At 41.8% G+C, this 24,190-nt stretch overlaps 1 protein-coding gene across 5 annotated transcripts in view; it reads right to left on the bottom strand.

Annotated features, from left to right (window-relative positions):
- Positions 1 to 24,190, bottom strand: part of BMPER (BMP binding endothelial regulator) — a 147,934-nt gene that overhangs the window by 115,355 nt on the left and 8,389 nt on the right. For 3 of the 5 annotated variants that reach the window (XM_075745378.1, XM_075745379.1, XM_075745380.1), the window contains exon 3: positions 6,777 to 6,876. The exons of 1 other annotated variant lie outside the window; for it this stretch is intronic. In XM_075745378.1, the coding sequence (XP_075601493.1) occupies positions 6,777 to 6,876 (100 nt within the window). Of the gene's footprint in view, positions 1 to 3,560; positions 3,671 to 6,776; positions 6,877 to 24,190 lie in introns of those variants that run through there. One more of the 5 variants, XM_075745381.1, reaches the window with a different exon arrangement.

Here is a 24,190-nt window from a genome sequence, read left to right as displayed (position 1 = left end):
AAACATTAGGAAAAAGAAAACAGCCAGAAGACATGTTTTATTTAGTGTTTGATAAATTAGTCCTCAGGGAGGTATCCAGGCATGCTAACACTAAATACCAGTTCTAGCCAAAAAAAAAAAACCCACCCAAAAACCCAAAAACCAAACACCAAACAAAAAAACCCCAAACAAATAACTTGCACATTCTGCAGTATTTCCCCGGCATGAAATCTGTTGGCCAAAATAAGAGAAGTATGAATCACACACACACCTATTATAAAATATATTTTCACATGTCTTGATGGTAAAGCCATTGACAGCTACTAGAAAATTAAACTTCCTATTGGGTAGCCCTGGTCTTCATTTGTCAACACAGAAGCATGAAAATGTATACAAAATCTCCCATGCTTGTTAAGTCTAACTCTAAACAGTGAAAATCCAACTCTTTCCTCTGTAACGGAGTACAATCAAACCTATTTGCAGCTGAGCCATCGCAATTACAATACCCAAAGGATGCGAGGCCCAGGGGCTCTGTAAAGGGCGTACAACACAGCAGAATAAAGTGGCCATGGGGGTGAGCTGTGCCGGGACTGCACAGTTCACAGGCATATGATGCAAAGCAGCTCATATTCGCTGAGCAAATAGCAGCAGAAACAAAGACATCAACAGGTCCTGGTGCTGGTTTTGCCCCCTGTACCCCACTGGAACTGAATTTCACTTTCCGAAATGTCTTGTGTTTCACAAACATATACACATATCTAGGGGGAATAAAGTCACTCTGCAGGGTCCATAAGAACCTCACGATCCAAAATGCCATGTAGTTAGAGCTGTCATGGAATCTTGAGCAGATACTCAATGTCCTTGCCAAGCCTGGCAGCTGGAGAACTGTGACCTCTCACGGTTACGAGGGGTGTCATGAATGATGCTGCTGGGTGACACACACATAAATACTTCCCATTTATACCCAATTTCCTCACACCAGCAAAATCATTCGTGATCAGTACAGCTTATGGCTTCAAAGTTAAACAGTAAAATAAACTCTTAGTCCAGTATGAAGTGTCCCAAGATGCTTATGATGTTGTTCCAGAGAAACGTTACACGTGAATGTTGTGTGAAGCATCCATCCTGGTCTTCTGTTTCCTTTTACTTTGCTGCACTGGACACAATGTCCACACACAAGGTACAAGTGCATCCATGTATCACAGTGGAGGTCTCGTGTTTTTTTCTAATACAAGCATCGTGAACAAGTTCTCTGTGATTGTAAAAGTTTGGGTGACTGATGTTTCACTGCAAAAGTATTTATGACAACATGACAAGACAGTTCATTAAAAGCCTCTTACGTAAATGGAAAATTGTATTAACCAAGGTAATAAGAAAATCTGAAATTTGAGGTGCCACTGAACACAATAGCATAGACTAGATATTCAAGGAATATGAAATGTACGTGCCAAGACCTTTGCAAGAAGAGTTCACTCAAAGGAAGGATGGAGAGACAGAGACCTTTTCTTAGGCATAACCAGAAGTAATAAAAGCTGGCACAATAAATATACTGGATGATACTGTCCTTAGCGGCTATATGTCACTGCTTCAAAATCCCTGCCACTACTTGAAATACAAAGCTAGAAACTGAATGAATGTTGAGACAAACCTGTACCTCCAGCCTCAAGAAACATGCCTCCTGGTTCAGGGCAGGAGCGCGTTACCAAGATACTGAGAGGCAGTGAGAGAGGCCAAGAGAAACGTTAAGACTTGATTATGTCCCCAAGCCATCTCTTTCCATAACCAGGCTCTGACAGATGCCAGGACTAGATTATTCAGGTGAACATGAAAAACATTTTAGTAGGAAAATATATAATTATCTTCCCAGCCCATCCCCCTCCATGGATTAGGTTGCACCCTTGCCTCTGAAAGCTTCCCTTAGAGCATGTGAGGATGGGCGGCGGCAAGTTCTAGTGCCCCATCAGGGCCCCACACGAAGGCCCTCCTAGTCAGTCTTACAGCAGGGCACCAAACTGGTATCGGGTATCTCGTACAAGGGGTGTCCACAGGCGAACAAAGTGCCAAATGAATGTATGGCTCCTGCAGGGCGTTAGTAGAGTAGCCAGAACACTGATAAACTCATAACCTCCCTCTAACTTCCTTTGCAAGCCACCCTAATAGTTGAAATTGGCTTCAATCCTCAACCATAATATTTGATATGCTTTCCAAGAAATGCATAATTAACTACGATAGTTTCGGATAGTCAGTATTGAGGGGAACTAGTGCTGCTGTTGCCTGGACTGTGATTCCATTCTCTGGTAGACTCCAGATCAATGAAGAATAGCATGTGAACCTCTAAGATCATTCATTAATTTTTAAAAAAACACAAACCAAAAAACCCCACAGTAACTCTCAAAAGTTTATGAGGGCAGAAAAAAGCTAAATTGTACTTGGAAAGTGAAAGAAACTTCAGAACAAATCTTATCTGTCATAACAAATATCCACCAATTTTGTCTTTGCACATCCATAGAAGATTCAGATTCTTAGGATAAGAGAGTAGAATACAGTGCACAATTTTAGAAACGCAAACTTTATGCAGCCCTGAGTTGGTAATACCACTTCTTCAGAGAGCAAATGACTTATTGTTAGAGGTGTAGAGAGCTCTATATCCAAGTGACAGGTCTCCATCCAACTAAATAAGAAAATGCTGCCAAATCTATATTTCTATAATCTCAATGATCTCATATGTTTTCATTAAATGTATTAAATAAAATGAAAGATGAAAAGTGGCCTATTTATCCTATGCTAAAGTAGTAAGAGGGTTTAATTTTTTAATATTTTTAAAATTAATAGTATGCTAGAGATATATAGTATATGTTATAAACTACAGTAAGTATCTGTCAGAAGAATAATCTCACTGAAAGTTTTCACTGTTATACTTAGTTGTTTGCATTCTCCTTGCAGCAGGGAGCCATAATCACGGGCCCACATTTCTATGTTCCAGACTTTGCACAAACACACAGCGAAAAAGAGCCTTGCCCTCCCGACTTTACTATCCAAGGTCCTTACAGGCCTGACTGAATTCAAGAATAGTGTTAAAACACATTGCTAGTCTGGAGGATTAAAATCTTAAGTAAAGCCGAATCTTTTAATATGTTAGGGATAACATGTTGTTTCCACCACAGTGAATTTTCTGATTGCAAATGCTATACTTGCTGCTGCTTCTTACTTTCTTTATTTCTTAAGAAAAATTAAAAAAAAAAAAAAAGTGCTAGAAGTTATCTAAGTAGCATCCAAATACCCAAATGGAAGTAAGTGAGTAATGTTCAGCACACGACCATTTGCAGGAAAAATCCTTTACTAACAATTCAGTTTCTCCTGCATGCAAAGCTCTAAACACGGGAGTTCAGCTGGATGCACCGTTGCAGGCACATAGTAGTTCTTAGTTCTTTCTGACTACTTCTTTGCTATCAGAGATACTGGGCCCACATACCCAGCCCTCATGCACTCGTCATAATAGAATAAAATATCCTGGCAGCAATGTCACAAATGACTCATGAACGGTGGTTTCCTTCCTACATGAGCCAATTCTGGAAACATACCCTTTGGTCTTGATGTTATCCTCCTGATGATGTACTCAAATGGCAGCTGCCATTCGTTCATTCATTCCTTCACAAGGTAGGAAGACATGAAGCTATCGAAGAGAGCTGGCAAGAACCCATAAGGCCTGATTAAGCTTTTCTAGGCTTTGGGAATGAAGCCAAGAAAAAAGCCATCAGGTTCTGATGTCTTCTCTTCGTAACATTTTGTTCACGTTTAGATGAAATGCAACCAGTAAAAAAAAAAATAAAAAAATCCCTGTTTCCCTTTTCCTGCTTGCATTCCCTATGGGCACTCTGGCAACTTGACAAAATAGTAACTGAGAACAAGTGCTGCAGGGCCAAGTCCCGGCTGCAGCTGACATCCATGCAGGGAGTGCCGGGGAGCTGCTGGGACAACAAAGGGAGTAGCTGAAGCGCTATGCAGCCAGGCTGGAGTTTGCACCTTTAATTCCCCAAATACTCCCCATGGGACGCTCATTTTGGATTTTGTGCAGAACAGAAGCTTCAGCAGCATTCAGAGTGGCAGGAGAGCAAGCAGCCTCCCCAGGGGTAGAGGTGGCTACATCAACCTCTTCCCATGGCACCAGAACAACCTGGTGACAAGGTGTGGTGTTGGGACTGCTGTAGTTATACGGGTGCCTTTTAGAAAGAGTAGAAAAACCTATTCAGAAATTTTGCATTTAATTTGAAAATTAAGCCCTCAAGAGCCCCCCCCCCCTTTTCTTTTTAATTCTGAAATTTAAAGCTGTTCTTGCCTCTTAAGCACATAGAAACTGCTATCTTAGATCAGACCAAACATCCTTCTAGCCAAGAAGTATCTTCTCTCTGATAGCAGCCAATAACAGAGACATAGAGAAAAGTAAAAAATACAGGGCAAACTCCATAGCTCTACTCCATAGCTTCTACTGAGCTTCCAGAGGGGCGAGAATAAGCAGCTTACCTGGCATTCCCTCGGTGGGCATACCATGAACTCACACAGAGGGGTAACAGGACATTATGTTTTGTACCCTACTCCTTTCCTAATAAACCCAACATTCAGTTTTCCCTTTGGAGAGCTACTGGGAGTTGAGCTGATCCTGCCACAGAAGTATGTTTTATAACACTGAGAAACAGTTGTTAATTGGTAATTGTCAACTCAGAGCCCAGCATGATATTTGTAAAGTTAGGATTGTTTTGTCCTGTGTATATCCATTTGTTCCCATCCACATTAACTTCCTTTATCATTTTGTCATCAGTTGTTCAGTGTTCTAAGAACCTTCTGCAACTCCATGCAGGCAGCCCTCCTACTTTACTGTGCTGAAGAGATCAGGTCATCATCAGCAAACTTTCTGTCCCTCTTCACCTCTTTTCTAGATCATTTCTGAGCACGTTGAGATCTTTGCAAGGATCTGCTAGTAACCTTTTTCCATTACAAAAATAACCGTTCATTGTCACCACCTATTAGTTATTTGTTGATGAGAAGAGTTTCTCTAGAAACTCAGGGCTGGTTAGTTTCTTTAGTAGGTTTTGGAGAGAAATCCTGTTGGATGCCTATTAGTTGGATCTCTGTCTGTATACTTATTGGTACATTCAAAGAACTCTAGCACCTTTGTAAGACATAGCTCTTCCCCCTTATATGGCAATTATTCATGTGCCTCCTATTTTTGAACAGTTTCTATTAATTTTCCCATTGGAGATGTCACGCATACCCATCTGCAGATGCCAGGCTCGAGCCTATTAATAATGTTCTGTAGGTACTTACCCAATTTGGGATAAACAGAAAAATCTTACAAGGAGTCTGAATTAAGATAATATATTAATGTAATAACTCTGTCCTCAACTTCGAAACATTAATTTTCTTTTCGTGTAGAATCATGTAGGTATATAAAATTTTCAGATCATTGACCAACTACACATCCCATTATGGAAATGAAAAATCAACCTCCAGCCTAATCAAACCAACACTTAGGTGCTATAACGCTGACGCTAAAAACAATTTGACAAAAGAAATAAATTACATTTGATTTATATAAAACCTGTAACTACAAATTCGTACTATTTCAGTAATGCTTTAATTTTTTTTTTCCCCAGTTCATTTCCTTTTCTTTTAAATGTCAGATTTCTAGACAAATCCTCGAATTGGGTCTTGCCAAACCTATTCCAAAATTGCAGAACAGAAGCGAGTCATGAGCACAGCAGCTAACACACCTCTGCAGCCATCCAGGAAAAACACATATCCATCATATGTCTCTTCCATCTGAGTTTCAGCATAATCTGTTTTCCTGCATTTGTATTTCCTCTGGGAAGGCAATAAATGCTTGCGTTTCCCAACAATTTATCCTACCCTATCTCCCTCTCAAAACCACTCTATCGCCACTGGGGAATTAAACAACAGAGAAAAATAAAGAAAAGTAAAGCTGTCTGAATCCAACGTTCCCCCCCTCATTGATTGCATCAGCAGTCCCTCAGCAAAATCAGTGTTTCAGAGCATATTACTACATTGATATAAAAAAAAGACTAGTTTTCAACTTCATCTACTTGCACATTTCACATGTGGATAAGCATGGTAGTTCCATGCCATGCATGCTTATAAAAAATTAACAAATGAATTGTGTATTTGATAATTATCTCATTCTAATGCGCTTGGAAGATACAGTGTTGGTCAATAAATAAATGTATAATGTTCAGATTGTTGCCTGTTTTGGCTTGAATAAAAAATGCCTATTCTTTGAATCAGGAATTATTTAGTAAAATTAATAGAATTTAGTTGTTTTGTTTCTAGTATGAGGAGAAATAAAAATAGTCATGGATAATTACTCTGCTTTTATTACTTAGAAGCATTATTCCTATTCTGTCCAACCACAGAAAAAATTTAAGGAATTCCTATTGACTGGTGATTACTAGCAGATTGATGTTGACCTAAAATATTTCTGATAAAGTTAGAATAGGAGATATCTCTCAAAAGATTGACAACATATCAATGAGGTACAGTAAAGACCTATTTCTAAAGGACTGTCACTGTGCAAGAAGTAATAATTACAGGACGAATATGTGAATTTATGCATCTCCATCAGCTTTGTAAACATAGTTATTTTCATTACGGTTACTGCCCTTTTCTAGCCTCTGGTGACAAGCGAGTCCCAGCTGAGAAGCTCCCAACTTTGTCCTATCTCTGGCAACATAAATGTGAACTGTTAACATTTTAAAAAGAGGGAAACAACAGGAAGGGAACCGCACCTTTGCAACGCTCACAGCAAGCTCCTCTCTGCTTAATGACAAGAGCACAGTCCTTGGAGAGCATCGGACACTTCTCCCTTTTGCATGTCACTTCCTTATTCTGAAAATAAATAAAATAAATAATTAGACAAAAGCTATTGCAAGCAAACCAAATCCATGGCTACTATCTCTTGCAATTCAGAAAATAAAGTGTGAGGCTAGCACTCTGCTCTTTCACTTCAGGAGAGGTCCTTGTGATTCAAAACATCTTTCTCCCCTTGAAGGAACGCAGTAGAAAACAGTCTCTGAATTATCCAGGAGCCCAAGTAAATGGTGTTTAAACTCCACTTAGATAGTAATTCGTGACCACTACCCATCATAGTACAGAAAACATTCCCCACTGAATAAATCCACTTTACTGAAATGAACAACTAGCTCCACGATGCGCTTGTTGAAATATCCTCGTGGTCCTGAGGTGCTGCCCCATGAACTGCACAACTCAGGAATCGTTTCTCACGGTGACAAAAGGACAGACAGCTGACGAAGAAGTAGCAACCTCAGAGAAAACAAAACTCTCTGCCACTGCTGAAAGTAATTTTTAGCTAGCAGTATTACCTAGCTACCCACAGGTCCTTCAAAAGAGGCTACTCTACTATACTAGAAAAAAGACTGCCATAATTCGTCTTTCTTCCCAAAATGCTGAGAATCGATGAAACACCACAAGCAGGCAGAATCACGGTACATTATAGTGTCATCTTTCTACAGCAAAAAGCCAGCGATGGCCAAGGCCAAAGAGCACATTCACCACATTAAGTAATGTCAATACAGGATGTGCGACAGCGGGCAGGAGAAATACTCCATTTATAGCCTGTGGTGTCAACCCTTCTGGTTATCCCTGCCTTTAAATAAGGGCAGAAAACAAATACTTTGGGCGTTTCTTTCAGTAAAATTTTGCTACTTGAAATTCCTGACTGAAAGTAGCCCTCTGAAGTCACCTCCACCTATATAATTAGTAGCTCAGTTCATTAAGTGACACAGGTGGCCATCTACTAGATGCAAGCACCCACCTCACCCAATCTTATGACTTAATTAGAGACCAAAAAATCAAAGGGCTAGAAAAATGTAAATCATAAAACTAAAGGGAAAGAAGCTGTGCTTTCCAGTCTTTTTCTTTTGCTCCCTGTGGCCTTATTCAAGGTGCCTGTGAAGGATAACATGCAGCTTTTATTACACTCCAGCTCTTTGTCTAAAATCAGAGGATTATTTTCTTCAAAGTCACTGCTTGATCTGATGGGAGCTATAAAGGCACTTCAATCTTATCAGTGTAAACGAGGACTCACTCTCGCCAAGCCAGTGTGAAATCAGCAAATGAGAATCAGGCCCTAAAGCGCAGCTGCAGCAACACAAACGACTACTGTAAAAAGCCAGGTCACTGCTAGTCACTGCTACGTGCTGGCTGCTCTGCATCACTCCAGCATTGCGGAGCAACCATAAATGCAATTTAACTGGTGAGTTAAGCTGAATTTATGGCAGGTCTGTAGCTCTGGACTGGCACAAAGCAGCCACGGCACAGCAGTGCAACTGGCTCAACAACTTCTTTTTAGAGCGTGGGGTGAAATCTTGATTCCCTTTACGTGAACATAGTGCCCCCTGACTTTGCCTCCATAAAGCCTGTTGAAGGGTCAATTTTACCAAATCAATTACAAGCAGTCTGTATTTTAAAAGGTTCTGCTAAGATCTGATTCTCTTAAATGAGAGTTTGCCCAAGGAAAGGTTTAATAAGCCTAGCAGCCCCATTACCTTTATCTGTGGGAAAATCTTCTGCATGATGAAAGTGGGTTTGAAGGAAGGGCAAAATCCAGTTTAGAGTATGTTCCTGTGGAGAACGTGATTTACCTGGCTGCAGCGTGCATCGTGGACCTCTGCAAGATGCACAGTGCCCTTCTGGGCCAACCTAGCTGGGCTGGACCCACATCAGGGGGTGCGGCAGGCAGCTACCCATCGGACTACCTCTTCAAAGGAAGACATTATTATTGCAAACAGCAGCGAGAGGGATGAGAAGTAAAGCACAGCTCCGTATTTCTTTTTGTTCCCTGAGTCCCAAGGGACTCCTGGGGCAAATGTCATGTGCTGCTTCTCGCCGTCTTTTTCCCTGAGCACCGGGTGCCTCCCTCTGCCCTCATGTACATCCTGACATGGTTGCTTCTTGTTGGCAACACAAAATGTTCCTAAGGATGACCCCGACACACATATTTCAAACAGGAGATACTTGCTAGTTACCGTTCCTAAGTAAAAAATCTCCTGCTTGCCCCACATCACTTAAATCAGAAATCTTCTCTGCCAATGACAAGTTTGGTACCATTGAGCCAACCCGGATGGCAGCCAAATTTGGATCTTACTCCTCTTATCACCAGCAATGCTGGTGGCTCAACCCCAAACTTGGGACCTACATTACAGATGAGGATGGAAGTAACTGGAAAGAGAAAGCAAAACTGAGCTGGGCTGTACATCTAGCAGCTAGGAGGTTTTCTGGGAGGGAAGATTTTTGGACTTCATGTCCTGGGGTCAAGGGCTGTTTTACATTAAACAGCTACTCCACATAACGAACATTAGCGGCCCATGGTGCAGCAACAGGAACTGAAGTGTCCTTCCACCTTGGAGGGTGTCTTAAGCAGTAAGCTCCAGATTCATATTCCCTTTATCCCAGTACACATTGAACTACTTACTGCTCAGTAGCCCAGCTTCAGCAGAAGAGGGACTTGTTCCTCCTGCTCCCAAAAGCCACCTGCTCCCGAAAGCAAGGATGCTTGTGGGGAAAGTGGGAGACGAATCTTTGAATTACCTCTGGATGTGGAGGGCACTGGTGGGCAGGAGGTGCCACACTCGCCACTCCTCCAATTTTTTTTTTTTTTTTTTTTTGTTAAAGAAAAGAGCAAGATCAGCTCAGTCTCTTGGAGGAGAAGCATCGTCCTGCCTGGAAGAACAGGCCAGCGTATCCCAGGTAAATAGAGCCAATCTTTGCCAGAACGAGAAGGGCAGCTAAGCACTTAAGCAGGGTGGGATTTGCAAAGCTGATGTTCCTTCTCTCAAGCTGGTGTTATAGGCAAGTCCCAGATGGCTCCAAAGGTGGCTGGTTCAGATGCCACCGCGAGGTGCCTAACTCCCTGCCATCGGGGCTGGGCTGCTCTTCCAGGGTGAGAGAGGTACAGCATCGCTCAGGGCTGTAGCCCGCACCGCTCCTTTTGGGGCTTTTTGCTGAACAAACATATGGTAGAGCCACCATTGCAACACACTACCCTGGCATAGTCTTCACAGCAAAACCCCTCTTAAACAATGAAAAGAAGAATAGCATAGCTCTGGGGAAGCACATCTGAGTGCCGCGTGTTGCTTCTAGGATCAGATTTAATCCCAAAATTCTTTCAAAAAATCCTGTTGTTTTATCTCAATGCTGCATCTTGTGGAAAACTAGGCCAGCAGATGTAGAGGAAAGGGTTAATGTACCATGCTGATCAATCATAGCATAGCAGCAGATAAAACAGGACTGGTAAATCATTGTTTAGTCTATTGCAGTCAGGCATTATCCAGTGCAGATCTCCTAAGCCCACTGGGTGTAAAAGTGCAAAGATAAAACAAAGAACAATTGTCATCAGAAGCTTTTTTTTTTCCCCCTTCACCCTGTCACTCAAAACACTGCTCTTAATGTCTACTGTCCATCTGCTTGTTTCGATTTTGCTGCCTCCTTCCCTCCTATTTCACAAGGGCAAAGCAGAGGGCAAGAGCAAATGGACTTTAGCAACAAATCCTTTCCTTCTAAATATGTCCCCTTCTACCTCCACTAATCATAACATTTCATTACTTGTCCCAGCCATACATTTAAAAAGGTGCTAAGTAGCTGCATGCAGGAGAGCTGTATTACCAAACCTCCATCTGTGTTGTCAGCAGCGTCTCTGGAGTTGTTGAAAGCTCTCAGATACTTTGATTTTTGCTGTTCTTAAGAAAAAACTTCTTAGATGGCAACATTCAGAAGCCAACAGTTATGGGAGGGTAGGGGATTTTTTTTCCTTTTGTTTAAAGGACATGCACTCTGGCACCGAGAAGTGCGGAAGAGACACATGGCTCATAAATACATAAACCATTTGCTAAATCAGAAACCTGGGAGTCAGTCAAATCCATAATAGGATCCCAAGATTCATAATAAATAACTTTTAATTATAGTCCTGCACAATAGTTATTTTAAACAGATGGTTTATAGATTCACATCTGGGATTTTTTTTTTTAATTTAGTGCTCAGGCACACACACAGAAAGGGAGAGAACCTCAGCTAAGGTTTTTATTAGTGTTGGAAAAACACTTTTTTTTTTTTAAAGAGGTCCAGCTGATCCAGAACAATGCTGCCACAGCTGACGCAACTTCCCAGTCAGTGCTCCGCTCAGCAAAGGTTTCGCATTGGAATCCCAGACTCCCTCGGAAAGAAAAATTTAGAGAAGTGCCGGAGGATCACCCCAGACTCCCCTCCTGCGTTCACCAAGCCTGACTGCTGGAGACCTCACGTTTTAATGCGTTTGGGGAAGGATCAGAAAGTTTTGCTGGGTGCCTGCATTTCTCCCCTTTCCCATGTTTTGCCAGTGGGAACCAAAGGTCTCTTTGACTTGACATGCAAAGGTGATGTCAAATTCCCATACAGGAGAAATACACTAACCAGACCTAATACCAGTGTTCCTGCTTCATGTTACCTTTGTTGCAACCTCCTCTCAATGCAATTTGTTCACCTTCTACATACGCCTTGTATTTTTACCTTCCATCAAAGAACTCCACACAAAATAGCCCATTCTAGTGACAAAATAGATCAAACTAATGGCCTTAAACTCATGTGGTACAGTTAAATAAAATGCCAACATGAAAAGAAAAAAAAATCCGCTAAAAAGAAATCTGGATATTTGGCAGAAGTCTTGGAGAGGACGCGTGCCAAACCACAGCTTGGAAGCCACAGCCAACTTTCTACAGGGTTCCCCACTGGGCTCCTGCCGGCTCACAGCAGCCACCAGGAGGATGGCTCTTTTCAACCTGGATTTGGCTTGTAAAAGGAAAAAAAATAAATCAGGAGTCTGCTTTGTTTCTTCAGGGCCGTACCAAGGAGCGCCTCTATCAGCGGTACCCCGAGCCCGCCGTTGTGCTGTCACAGTTGGCTGCTGAAGGCCTTGCAGATGTGGGTTCTCAGGGGGCTAGATTTCCACTGTGAGAGTCCTGTTTTTTCTTGATTGTTTTTTTCCTTTTTATGTATTGAATATGCTTTTAGGAGGCTCACACTGCATGTCTGATATCCTGAGGTTATTCATTATCTATATTAAATAGGAAAAATGTTGCTTAAACTTTCATTTAACCAAAACAAGGCTGTGGAGAGAAAAATAATAAAAGCAACAGGGACAGATTAGGTAGAAATACAAACTACCATTAATGGCTAATCCTGAAAATATTCTTTTTTTTACTCTTATTCATCACAGTCCCACTAGTAACTCTGATAAGTCTTCTCACCAAGTAGTTCAGAGTGTCCTTAAATTTCTGCCAGGAGAAGCCTATGCGATCATCCACCAAAACAACAAGAATTTTCAATGGCAAAAGTTACCCCCAGGGAATTTGGGATGCAACTTTCAAATGCGCACATATGACCTTGGGAAAAGAAAAAGCCATTTAAAATTAATGAAGCAAGTGCACTCAAGTGGCTTAGGCAACATCTCTACCACAAGGCGTAGGGCAGGCTCAAACACAAGTCAGATCACGCCACGTGCCGTGACCCACACATTCTCCAGCCATGCTCATGGCTCTCTGCCAGATGTTGCACATGGCCAGAGCATCATCTCAAGTGTGCAACGGAGCCACGCTCGGTCCACACGGGCCACAGGAGAAAAGGTTTGGGCCAGCGCTGGCCACAGGCTCTGTCCCTCAGCAAAGCTTGGGAGCACTAGGGTCTCAAGAGTGTGCCTGCACCTGTGCTTACATGCAGACAACCCCGACATTGGGCCAGCTTGAACCTGAGAACAGGCTCAGACACATGCGTAACTCATGGTCTAGACAAATCCTGAGGCGCCTTCTGAAAATAGTACCCTTGCTCCTTTGGCACTCCTGCCTGGAACTCACCATCTCGGGTCCCATTTACAAACTTCCCTTCAATTGGCAGAGTTGATGCAAGTAAGCAATCCCTGCTAATACTGTGGGACTGCTGTCTTCCATGAACATTTCTCTGCCTGAGCAAGACCCACACAATTTGGCTTCAGGGAGGAGACACCACCTCCCCAAGGAGAGATGTTTGCAGACAATTTGAACCACTGTCAAGGGAGATGAGAAGAAAGGTCTCATTTCCATTGTTCCCCTCCAATTATCTGGTTTTTTTAACTTGCAAAAACAAATTTTGTGGGTACAGTAACAAAAATGGTTTAGCACACTAGGTGTGTTTTTAAATTCAAGGTGGAAAAAATATTTCCCTATGAAACAGTGTGTGTTCTCTGCACAGTGATACAGTTCTCTCTGTTTACCCACATAAACCTACAAACACCAAGGCACATGCCTCACCCCACAGAGAGAAAAGTCCTATTATTTTAAACATGTCTTCCATTTCAATGGGACAACTTGCAGGAGTGAAGCCAAACATATGCTTCGGTATTTTCAGCATTAGGTCCTTGCCCCTGGCACAACATGACCGTGATTTCAGCATGAATTGCATTAGATGCAAATGATGGTATTTCGTCAGGAACAAAATATGCCAGTTCAGTCCACAGAATGTCTTTTTCCTTTTTTGAGCAGAGCACACGGTAGCCTCTGACTTATCCTCTCATCCCTGTAATCTCTTTAGCTTATCTGGCCTCTCTGAGGGCAAGGAGAGAGGAGGCTGCAGCTCTCCCTGCGGTGATGCTCAGCCACCATCAGCCCCCCTTCCCCCCTTCATAATTCAAGTTCTCCCCGCTCCCTAGGAAAGACAATTAAAACAAAGGCCTTGCTGAAAGATGATGTGGAATTTTACTGCAAACAGGTATTCCCCACTGCTGTGAGGAAGGCATGACTATGTGCAAATCATTCAGGACACATCACTCACAGCGCCTTATAGACTGAACAGATTTATTATTTTTTTTCACTGTGTTTAATGATGTTCACCAGCACGCGGAAAGTGACCTCAGTGGCCTGCTGCAATCCCGACACTCCCTGACAGCAGCCTGCTGCACTACTACGTGGTAAAAAGAAAGCGCTTTCCTCCTCTTACATTTGTTTGCGTTAATGCAACTGCTGAGGCTGCAGCTGGGATCAGGGTCCCATTACATCAGCCATCACATAAGCACATCATAGGACTACATCCCTGCTCCAGTGAGCTTATCGACAAAGACACAGCCAGACAAAATGACCGTAACTGCAGATTAGGTCAGTGAGAAAGCCAGAGCAAGATCCAGACTGCTTAGCTCTCGATTTCCCTGCGTCCACCACAACCTCCAAGTACTACTTTGGATGAGAGTTCCTCAGCTGTTAAGTTAAAGGCAAAATTCATTACTTGTCAACAGAACAGCATGATGGTCTTCTAGAAATAAGAGACATGGTCTTCACAGGTTCCTAGCAATTCGTACTGTACTCCAAAAAACTACCTATAGTAATCCAGGAGCCAGGTTTCAGGGAAGGGGTACGCACCGGGGTTCTTGTGGGAGACCACACCTTTGCATTTCATGAGATGGATGCGCATTTAGATTTCATGGCTTTTTCTGTGAAATTTAAATGTGGTTTTAAACAGACAAAAAAACAAATTCATGTTTTTTCTACTTTGTAAATAAAGAATTCGTATTAATTATCAGTCACCTAAATCTGGTGCTGATACCAAAGAAAACAGTAGTCACTGGCAATACCTGTTGATTTGAAGCCCAGGGTGCAAACCTGTGCCCATGCTGCTGGAAAAGGTTACAGCTCACTGACCCAACCCTACGAGCTTACGATCTACCCCTTGCTGGATATTCCCAGTCACTCAGATCAGCCTGCAAAACTTTTTGGATGATCACTGCCCAATTCATTTTGAGCAAAATGAGCGATCTTGAAAGCGTGGTCCAACCTAGCCTGGTTTACCCTGACCGAAGCCCATGGGGCAGAATTCATTCTCCCAGGGAAGGGACAGGCAGCTGAGGGCCATAAAATCTTCCGCTACCTTAGCTCAATCCAGAGGCCACCCGCACACAGCTGGAGTCAGCAGATGTGGAACAGCATCACTGCCCTGGGTGTATCAGCTCCTGGAGCATGCTGCTCTGCTGACCCCCCTTAAGTGCCATAGGATGACTTGGAGAAGGAGTTTGCCAATATCATCCCCAAGCCAAACTGGTCTGAAAACACGCTAAGTAAATTCTAGCCCAAAAAATTGTTGAAAATGGTACTGATGAATTATTAAGTTGATTTCATAAAGGGTAAAGCAGATTGTGCCAAAGGTTTAAAATAAATTATTAAATCACTTGAATTCAACAAATTTTAGTTCAATCCATGGTGTCATGTTTCGTTCCATCTCAAAAATTAACTCAGTCCCATCAAAAGGGTGTCTTAACAATACTCTACTTTTGTTTCTTAACTATTGCCATCCTGGTCCTATAGACAGTGTTCAGCTCATTTTCCAGCAGACATTGCCAATGGGAGAAAAACAAAACCATGAATACAACTTTTAAAAAATGTACATAAAAATCTGAGTCCCTCAGTTCAGAATTCCTATTTTTGGATGAGATACCTATATCTTCTATTACAGACTGAACACTGACCGATAGCAATTTTTCTTCTAGTCATGTGAATTAAAACTTCATTTGGCATTTATTTAAGAGATGCATTGACTGTTTTGGGTTTTTTTATAAATATCATTTCATCATAATTTGATGGGACAAATCTACAAATATATTATCCAAACAATAGTTACATGTCATTGCATCTTTATTGCCTTCTCCATCTGAAGTCTGCTTACTCAATGCTTACACTGGAGATTTAGGCAGTGGCAAATGCTCAGGGTTTGGGCTTGAGCCTGTTCTAAAAACTTTGAACAAAGCAGCCCTTGAGGCCATGTACTTCTTAAAGAGTTTAAAAAGCCCAATGGGCCTCCTAACTTACTCTGCAACAAGTCATATCCCATGAAGAAACTCACTTCTGTACAACACAAAAACAGGGCTAGATTAAAGAAAAGGGAAGAAAAAAAAACAAGGTCCCCTGCTGCTCTGTCTGGCCAGAATCATGTCTTTTACTGCCCATATCCTCTAAAGAAACGATGCTCTCATGATATATTACCCTAATACATCACCAAGTGACAGTTTTCTCATGATACTGTATCCTCAAAGATGTGATGCATGCCAGAAGCAGCAACAGGAGAGCTCGGCTGGGGGAGGGAAGGGGAAGGGCTTTTTTTTTATTATTAATTTCCTCCAAATTTTTAATCTACAGGTTGTTTTTTTAATGTTATTTTGACAGGAAAATCCCTGTCAATCCCAGCTTCATAATCCAGAGGACTCCTAGAAGTTTCGCAGTAGTAGCACAGCTTTTAAACTGGAAAGCACCAAAAAAACCACCCCTCTTCATTTAATTGAAGCAAGTTTTGACATAGGACCAAAATGCTTGAGGAACAACAACCAAATAAAATTAGTAGCCCAAAAGAAAGCAGCAAGAGTCTGTTTTCTATTATAAAATTATTTAGGCAAGAGGCCTCCAGACACTGCTGTTTTAATGAACTTGCAAGTAAACTGAACGGTGACCCCACATTTGTTTTCTTACGTGATCTTGCCTTTGCTACACAGTGGAATTAGAGGGGGGGAAAAAAAAAAAGAAAAAAAAAGAGGAGGTTATTCACAACGGCCTGCAGAGAGAAGGGGCAGCTCCCAGCTTGTCAGCCTGTATAGAGAAGAGTGGGAAGAGACAAGGACCAAGAACATTTCAGCCAGGACTCCTTGAGGGGGGCAAGAGCTCTTTTGGGGTCTTTTAATGCTGCCTTCAACTCACAGGGGCTTACTTCTTTTTGCTGCAACTGCTCCGTGCTACTAACATCTCGGAGGGGCAGCCAGAAATCCTAACTCTTGGACATCGCGTGACAGCAGTCATCCTCAAGCGGGCTTAACCCGGTTGGTGCCAACGAGAGAAGGCTCAAGGCCATGGGAGAATTTAGTCAGAAAAACTTATGCCACAATGATGTTTTATTTGACACATCTCACTTCTGTGTGTTTCTACTTCATGTCTACTCAAATTTCTGAGGGATGCAAAGCTTCCATCAGATGCAAAGAAGGTGGAATAAGCTTTCCTTTGTTGTGATCAACCACGTTGACAAATTAAGTTTAGACTGTGACTTTCAAAACTTCAGCCAACGCTGTAGCTACTAGGAGCAAAAGTGTATTTTGACTTGTAAACTAAGCAAAAGCGATATGGAAGTCATTGAGAGGAAACTAAAAGCCAAAGCTGTCAAAGTCACTTTCACAGTCCTTGACCATATTTTGCGGCCTGGCCCTCGCTGCTTTTGGGTGAGATGTAGCAGCCCTCATTCACAGCAGTGATCACTTAGCCACATGACAATACCATTGCAGTCAATGAAACCACCCACACGAGTTCAGAGGTTTGAGCCGAGCTCTTCAGCACAGACACATGCACAATGCCCTCTGTACTGGGTAGACCCCGTTAATTAAACAGTTATTTTTAAATGTTGCTCTGGAAAGAAGTTTGCTGTCCAAAATAAGAAACAAATATTGCACAACCACTTTCTGCTTGAAAAATCCAGTGGTTAAAACATGTTTTTGCATAATCATAGCCCTGCAGGGACAGTTCTCACTTCTGAAAAGCGAATTCCCTTCTTTCTGTTTTGCACATGTACAAACAAACAGATTCTGGTATGTCCAAATCTTGTGAATCTCAACTATAATAATACATTGAATAGAAGCCATACAAGCAGACTGTTCCTCAGCCTGTGTTCCCTTCACTCCTTCCTTTCCCCTGCCCCACTTGCACTGCTGGAAGTAAAAAAAATACCTGTTTCTGACAAGTAAATGGAGCTGACATTAGAGCGAAACTATAAGGTGAATGGGGTATGTGCAAGCCATTTGTCATCTTGACAAAGTGATTTTCGGTCACCAGTGGGACACTTTAAAGACATCTGAACGGTTGGCCTTGACCACCAGCATTTCTTACGGCTTGTAAAGGGACCCATGGGACTGAGAACACAACCTGCTTTTGGAAGTGACTCCTGCAGTGGTACCTCTTGATAGATGTAAAGGCAGTGTGATATATCAAGTGCCATTAAGATCTTTGCTAGCAGGTTATATTTACATAAGTATGGAGCGCAGATAGCATCTTGTTAACCGATTTAATGAGACTCAAATGTCAGGAAAGGGATTATGCCTGGTTGGAAGTCCACAGTGCTCACGAGGCAGCCAGAGATGATTTCATTGTGTGGGACAGCACTCTTCTCTTTGAAGAGCAAGAACGCAGGCAGCAACACTACTACCCAGGCAGCCAGTGGAAACCACAGGGGAGTTGGAAAGATGGTCTGAAATCCAAAGGTTTCACACCTTTAGCGTAAGAAGGGCTCTTTATGATGAGAGACTCAAGTGCTATGTAAAAATGGGAACCTGGGGCTGAACTGAAGAAAACTAAAAAGTTTCTACCTGAGGTCTTAAAAACTTATTTTTTTTTATTAACTGTACCTTCATCTGCAATAAGAGACGGCTCTTATTGCCAAGTCACAGCCCAGTCTGGATTGGAAGAGGAACAACGTTTCATCCAGCCTGTCCACACTGCTGCGTTTTGCATGGGCAATTGAAACGCACCTCTTTAGCCTACAGAAGAGCAGGAAATTTCCTGACCAAGATGAGATCACTGATTTCTGCATCAATGACTCTTGATGTACTTTACAATAAACTGCTTTTCTCCCACAGCCTCCAACTACTAAGCTGCATGATGTAAGAGGAGATGCTTCTGTCACCTAGGTCAGAGCAGTGAGCCCTGAAGACTCTTACTTGGCCCCAAAACAGAGAAAGGGATTTATGGTACAGCCTTCTACTCAGCAACTCCTGTCAGCTCTCTGCTCAGCACGTCAGCTGTAAGAAATCCCTCTTCTGAGTTGTCGTCTCAATGGAGGAGACAAGACTGTGAGGATGGGCTGCTTGAGCCAACAGCCCAACCTAAGCACTGTCCACTGGGTTAACCCAAATCCTTTGATGGTAGCAGTACCTTATAGCCACAGTCACAAGTTGTCCACACACACAGAGTAGTAATATTGTCTCCAGAAGATGCTTAAAATCCTTTTAGACCTCTGGTTCCAGAGTCATACGTAGCTTTCCTGGAGTAATTTCATATCCACGTTCTCTCAACTAAAGCTCTCTCTCACCAGTAGTTTTTGTGCTGTCTTGTATGTAAGAGGTAATGCCCAGCGAACAGGCTAGAGCTGCCTACCCATCTCTCCTTTGGATGCCTTCCAGCGAACCTCCCTTTTGCTGTAGGTGATTTGCTTTCTTTTTCCCTTTTTGGCTCCCACCTTTGTATATTTCCATATGTGGACTGGTTTAATTATGCCAAGAAACCTGATGACATCAAAGATACTCACTTTACACTAAAATGATTACATATAGGTTTAGGCACCTAATATGTACCCTTCTTGTAACAACGAGTACATAAAACCACTCCAATTTCTTACTACCATAGTCTAAAGTTCTAGATTTTTTTTTTTTTTTAAATTTCCACTACAGATTGATTTTTGGGTCAAATAGTTTTTTGCTTGAGGATCGGAAACCATGCCAGGTTAAATTGGACATATACAAACATTTTTCCAGAAGCTATACAAATTGCACACTACTTCTATTTCCTCTGTGTTTTCATGTTAAACTAGCTCTGTTTCAGTACCAGTGCACTATGCTGCATCCTACATGTCCACATCAGCAAGTTTCTCCAGAAATGCTTAATGTGTTTACACCATAGACAAACTATGCCTCCAGCATACTTCTGTTAAAAAGGTTTCTTACACTACTGCACTGTCAACATTTTAATGTATAATGATTTTAATTGTCCAGCATTTTTCACCCACTGCTTTTACAAACAACCCATCCACTAACCCTTGGTTTACAGACTAAAAAGCTTGCATGCTCTGCATCCTGCCTGCCAACATAATTTTATTCATTTATTTTAATCAAAAGCATTTGCCAGATTGAATCACCAATCCACCTAACCCAGTTAACTGTATTTGGGTGGGGGGAGTGAGGTTCTAAATATGAAAATGATCAGCTGTGCACAGCCATATACAGAGAAACAAAATATTCTGTCACAAGCAAATGATCAACAGTGTCCCTGTAGTAAAAGATCCAGCTGCTCTTATCGGTATTTTAGGTCCCACAGGCAATCCTTCAGCTAATAGCCTTATCTCAAGCCCAGCCACCCTGCCCCAGCAATTTCCAAGCGGCACAACCTGGAGGTGTTTCATGAACAGGCATAATCAGATCATAACCCCTGTGCAGCCTTAGAGCAGTCATTTATCAGCTCTTACCCCTCTCGCCCAAACCATGCCTCCACTGCACATCACCACCCAGATAGAAACAAGGAGGAGACAACCTCAGGACAGTCAAGGTCTGTTATTCTTCAGCCACTAATAAATCATATGACAAACCAGAAAAACAGATGCAAACGTATGACTCTGGCCACCAGAATACCTTTGATTGTTCCAAATGCTGGGGTAGATGCAATTCCCTTTGAAGCCACTTAATATAATTGAATATAAAGATGTCAGTAACTGCTAAAAAACAAAACCAGAAAACAAAACAAAAAAGTTTTGTGTTTTGCTTATGAGCTGTCAGAAATCTGATTTTCCTGGCCAGGGTTCTAGGACACATGGGTTTGCATCCCCCTGGATGAGGAGGAGTGTGGAGCTGCTGCTTCCACACCTCAAGCGAGATCTTTAGCTACAAGAGAGGAGGTGAGCAACACCGTGTACCACGCCATATGGAGAAAGGGGCAAAGGAGGGGGCCTGGGGTTAACACTGAGCACCTTAACAGCCCGGCGCTGAGTGATACCTGGTTTCTGGTTTTCAGAGTTAAGTAGAAATGGCAGTCTTCAACTTCTCAAGTCTGGCACAGCTCTGGACATCAAAGTCACCACAGTGCTTGGCACAGAGAAATTTAGAACTGAAGTGAAAGCGTCTATGTGGTTGAAGAATTTGCACTAAATATCTGATGACCAAGAAGTTTAAATGCTGCAGGTTGGGGTTTATGCATACAGAAGGCAGCGTTGCTACCACGCAACCGACTGCAGGTGCCCTGTGTGAACGAGACCTGATCTGCAGCAAAATGCAGCGTAGCCACGTGAGCACAGCTCTGAAGCAGAGTTAAAGAAGACACGATTCAATCTTCAACACTGAAGCTTTGCGAAAAGGTTTACTTAAAACAGACTCATTAAAACTGGGAGCTCAGTTTGTCAGGGAAAAGTATGAGATCTTTTGCACCATTTTTCTAAATGACGTTTTATCACGTCTGTCCTTTGTGCTCACAAGAACAAACAGATCTCCAATTCTAATGCTATTAAATAAGTACTGTCTTTTGCCGTAGCACTTTACAGCACAAACATATAATGCTTCCCTCTCTGAAAAATCTGATACAAGACAGAAAATAACAACTACAGCCAGGAGGTTGATGAGTAGAACAGATGAGGAAACAAGTAAAGAGGATTCAAATCATAGATAATGCATGAAGACGTTATTTTTTCATAGTGATAGTCTAGGTTTAACAGCCCATAGTACTACTATCTAGAGCAACTGGATTCCAGGCACAGGGCAGGGGGGACGCAGGAAAAAAGACTAATAAATAAAAAGTGGGGGGGGGGGAAATGTGAGCACACAAGGTCAGGTCCTGGGGATGACAAGAAGAGATGGGGTCCATGCTGTACTCAGACGCAGAGTGCAGCACTTGATTCAGCTGGATGCAAAACGGTGCACAGAGCGCAATCTGACAAATGGTCGGACTAAGAAGTTTTTAGCTGCAGCTTAATGCATAAGATGAAGAGGCCAAGAGGCCTCAGAGGAAGTAATTACAGCAGTTATTAGGTACAATATGAGCAAGTACTGGTACGATAGCCATTTTAATAGTAGTATTACAGGTAAAGGCTTTTATACAATATTGTTTTTTCTTCACAATGTCCTTTTATTTGACCATAAGCTCAATATAAAAAAGGTTGCATTTTCATTTGATTTTTTTGGTTGTTGCTTCATATTTTTCTTCCCTCAAAAATCTCTATTAAAACATGATGGGGAAATAAAACCAGATATTTGATGGGGAAAAAAATATCTATTTTTATATAGCAGCACAAAGCAGAACACCAGAAGTACTGACACGGTGAACCATTCACTTACAGGACCGTAATTCTTAAAAAGACCATTAACAACTCAATGGAAGAAACTTGAAAGCTAATAAAAACTATATACAGGTAACTGTATGCTTTTAAAATGCCATTTTGATATTGGACCAGCTCTTTAATAATGTTTTTCTTATTGGCAATAAAAAAGCGCCTTAACTTAGACTGATCCATTTTGCACTTATTGTAGACACATTCCAAAGACATTTGCAACTTATATTACATTTTTCCATTTAGTTTATGGCATTTGTGTGCCCTTCATATTTTTCCACATATTATTTATACATTTTTAATATGTTCTTTTGTATTTGAGTTCTCTGATCCTTCAATTATGCCAAAGAGAATCTCATTTCCTTACTTGATGGATTGGATCTTCATCATCGTTACAGTGACATATCACCAGCTCTCTTCCAGCAGGGTTTTGCCAAGATCTATAATCAGTTCAGCACTGTGTGCATATGTGTGTTTGCTCAATGCAGCTGACTCTACGTTAGAAATGTGCAAGTAGTGAACTCTTCACTCTCCCATGTGGTGTGAGAACAACATGAAATGGCTTCTTCAAGCCTGCAGATTTCCAGAAAGGCTTCATCATAAGCTGTCACATGTGACTGTGCACCACGTCTCCAAACTGAGTGTCATGATAAAGCATAGCAAACTGAAGGCAAACATACCTGCGTGGGCATGTGCCACGCTCTGAGGCAGCTTGGGGACGTGAAGCAACGTGCAGAAAGCGGACTTCAAAAGGTCCACAGATGGCACAGGCACAGCACCCAGCTATACAATCCGTACTCATTCCTCAGAGGAGAAAATTAGACGAGATGTTGCACATGGTACTACCTGGCCAGGGTGGCCATATCTGTATATGGGACTAAACTGACTTGAACATTACCTCAACACGGCTGTTGGAAACTTAGAAGATCAAGCTAGAGTAACCATCTTCTACCACAGACAGTTTGTGTTTCATTCTGAGACAGGCCAAATTCCTGTCTTACAGGTGTTGCATCAATTAAGAACAAGTACAACTGAACCTACTTGAATCATCCTTCGGGAGAGTCTACCAAAGGAATCACCTCCACAACAGGTAATTAAGCAGCTCTGGGCTCGATTCAATTCACCTCTCACTTGTAAAACCATCTTCACACATACATACGTGTGTGTATATATATATTCACACACACATTGTACTCTGGTCTCTATGACAAAGCACATGGGACACCCAACTGCAGCAGACATGGAGATGTGACTGGTTTTTGGTTTTGGGGTTTGTTTTTGGGGTGCAGGGTGTTGGGTTTTTTTCATTTAAGAGATGGCATATACATCTGTATCTTTTTTAAATTGGGTAAAAACTAATAAAACTTTCATCATATTGGAGCATGTTTGTGTTCCAGGAACCCCTCATACACCGATCAAAACACCATTCTTTTTTGCAGTAGTATGGGGGTGAAAACTACCAGTACACTACTGTATCATAGGCTTTTTTGTCTCTTTGTTTGTTATTTCTGTGGGTGAAGAGAAAGCTGATTATATTATACGGTAATAAAGACCAAGAATATTTAAATTGAAAGAAGATGCAGTCTTGGTAGATTCTGTAGTTGATGTATATAAACTATTGAAATTAAATTAAATAAAATAGGTATGAAAGAATTGTTTGATGATGATTTTTTTCTTTTTTAATATGCACTACTCCACTAAAAGTCATCTGGGCCACATTATACCTTGATGCAACAACAATTGAATCCTGATGTACCAAAACACTGCCATCTTCACTGAACATGTGTCAAACACTTGCTGTCAGGCTAGCTATGCGCTTTCGACTTGCGTATTATGCCGCAGAAACCAACTATGCTATAGGTAAAGAATCCCAGCAAATCTAGTAGCTTTCTTCCTTTAGCCTGCAATGAGGACATGGGGGTTTTTTTGGGGGGGACCAAGGGTACAGGGTTTTTTTTTCCATCTTTTTGTTTTGCTTGCACTTGGTTTCACTATTCCATTGGTTAAAGCTAGGTAGAACGCTAGATCTTATAACGACAAATATAACATAATTTTTTATGAGCAAAGGTCAAATTCTACA

This window comes from Balearica regulorum, chromosome 2 (genome assembly GCF_011004875.1).
Source record: "Balearica regulorum gibbericeps isolate bBalReg1 chromosome 2, bBalReg1.pri, whole genome shotgun sequence".
NCBI classification, from domain to species: Eukaryota; Metazoa; Chordata; class Aves; order Gruiformes; family Gruidae; genus Balearica; species Balearica regulorum.
The sequence above is the reverse complement of the archived record's forward strand: the minus strand, read 5'-3'. Positions and strand labels throughout refer to the sequence as shown.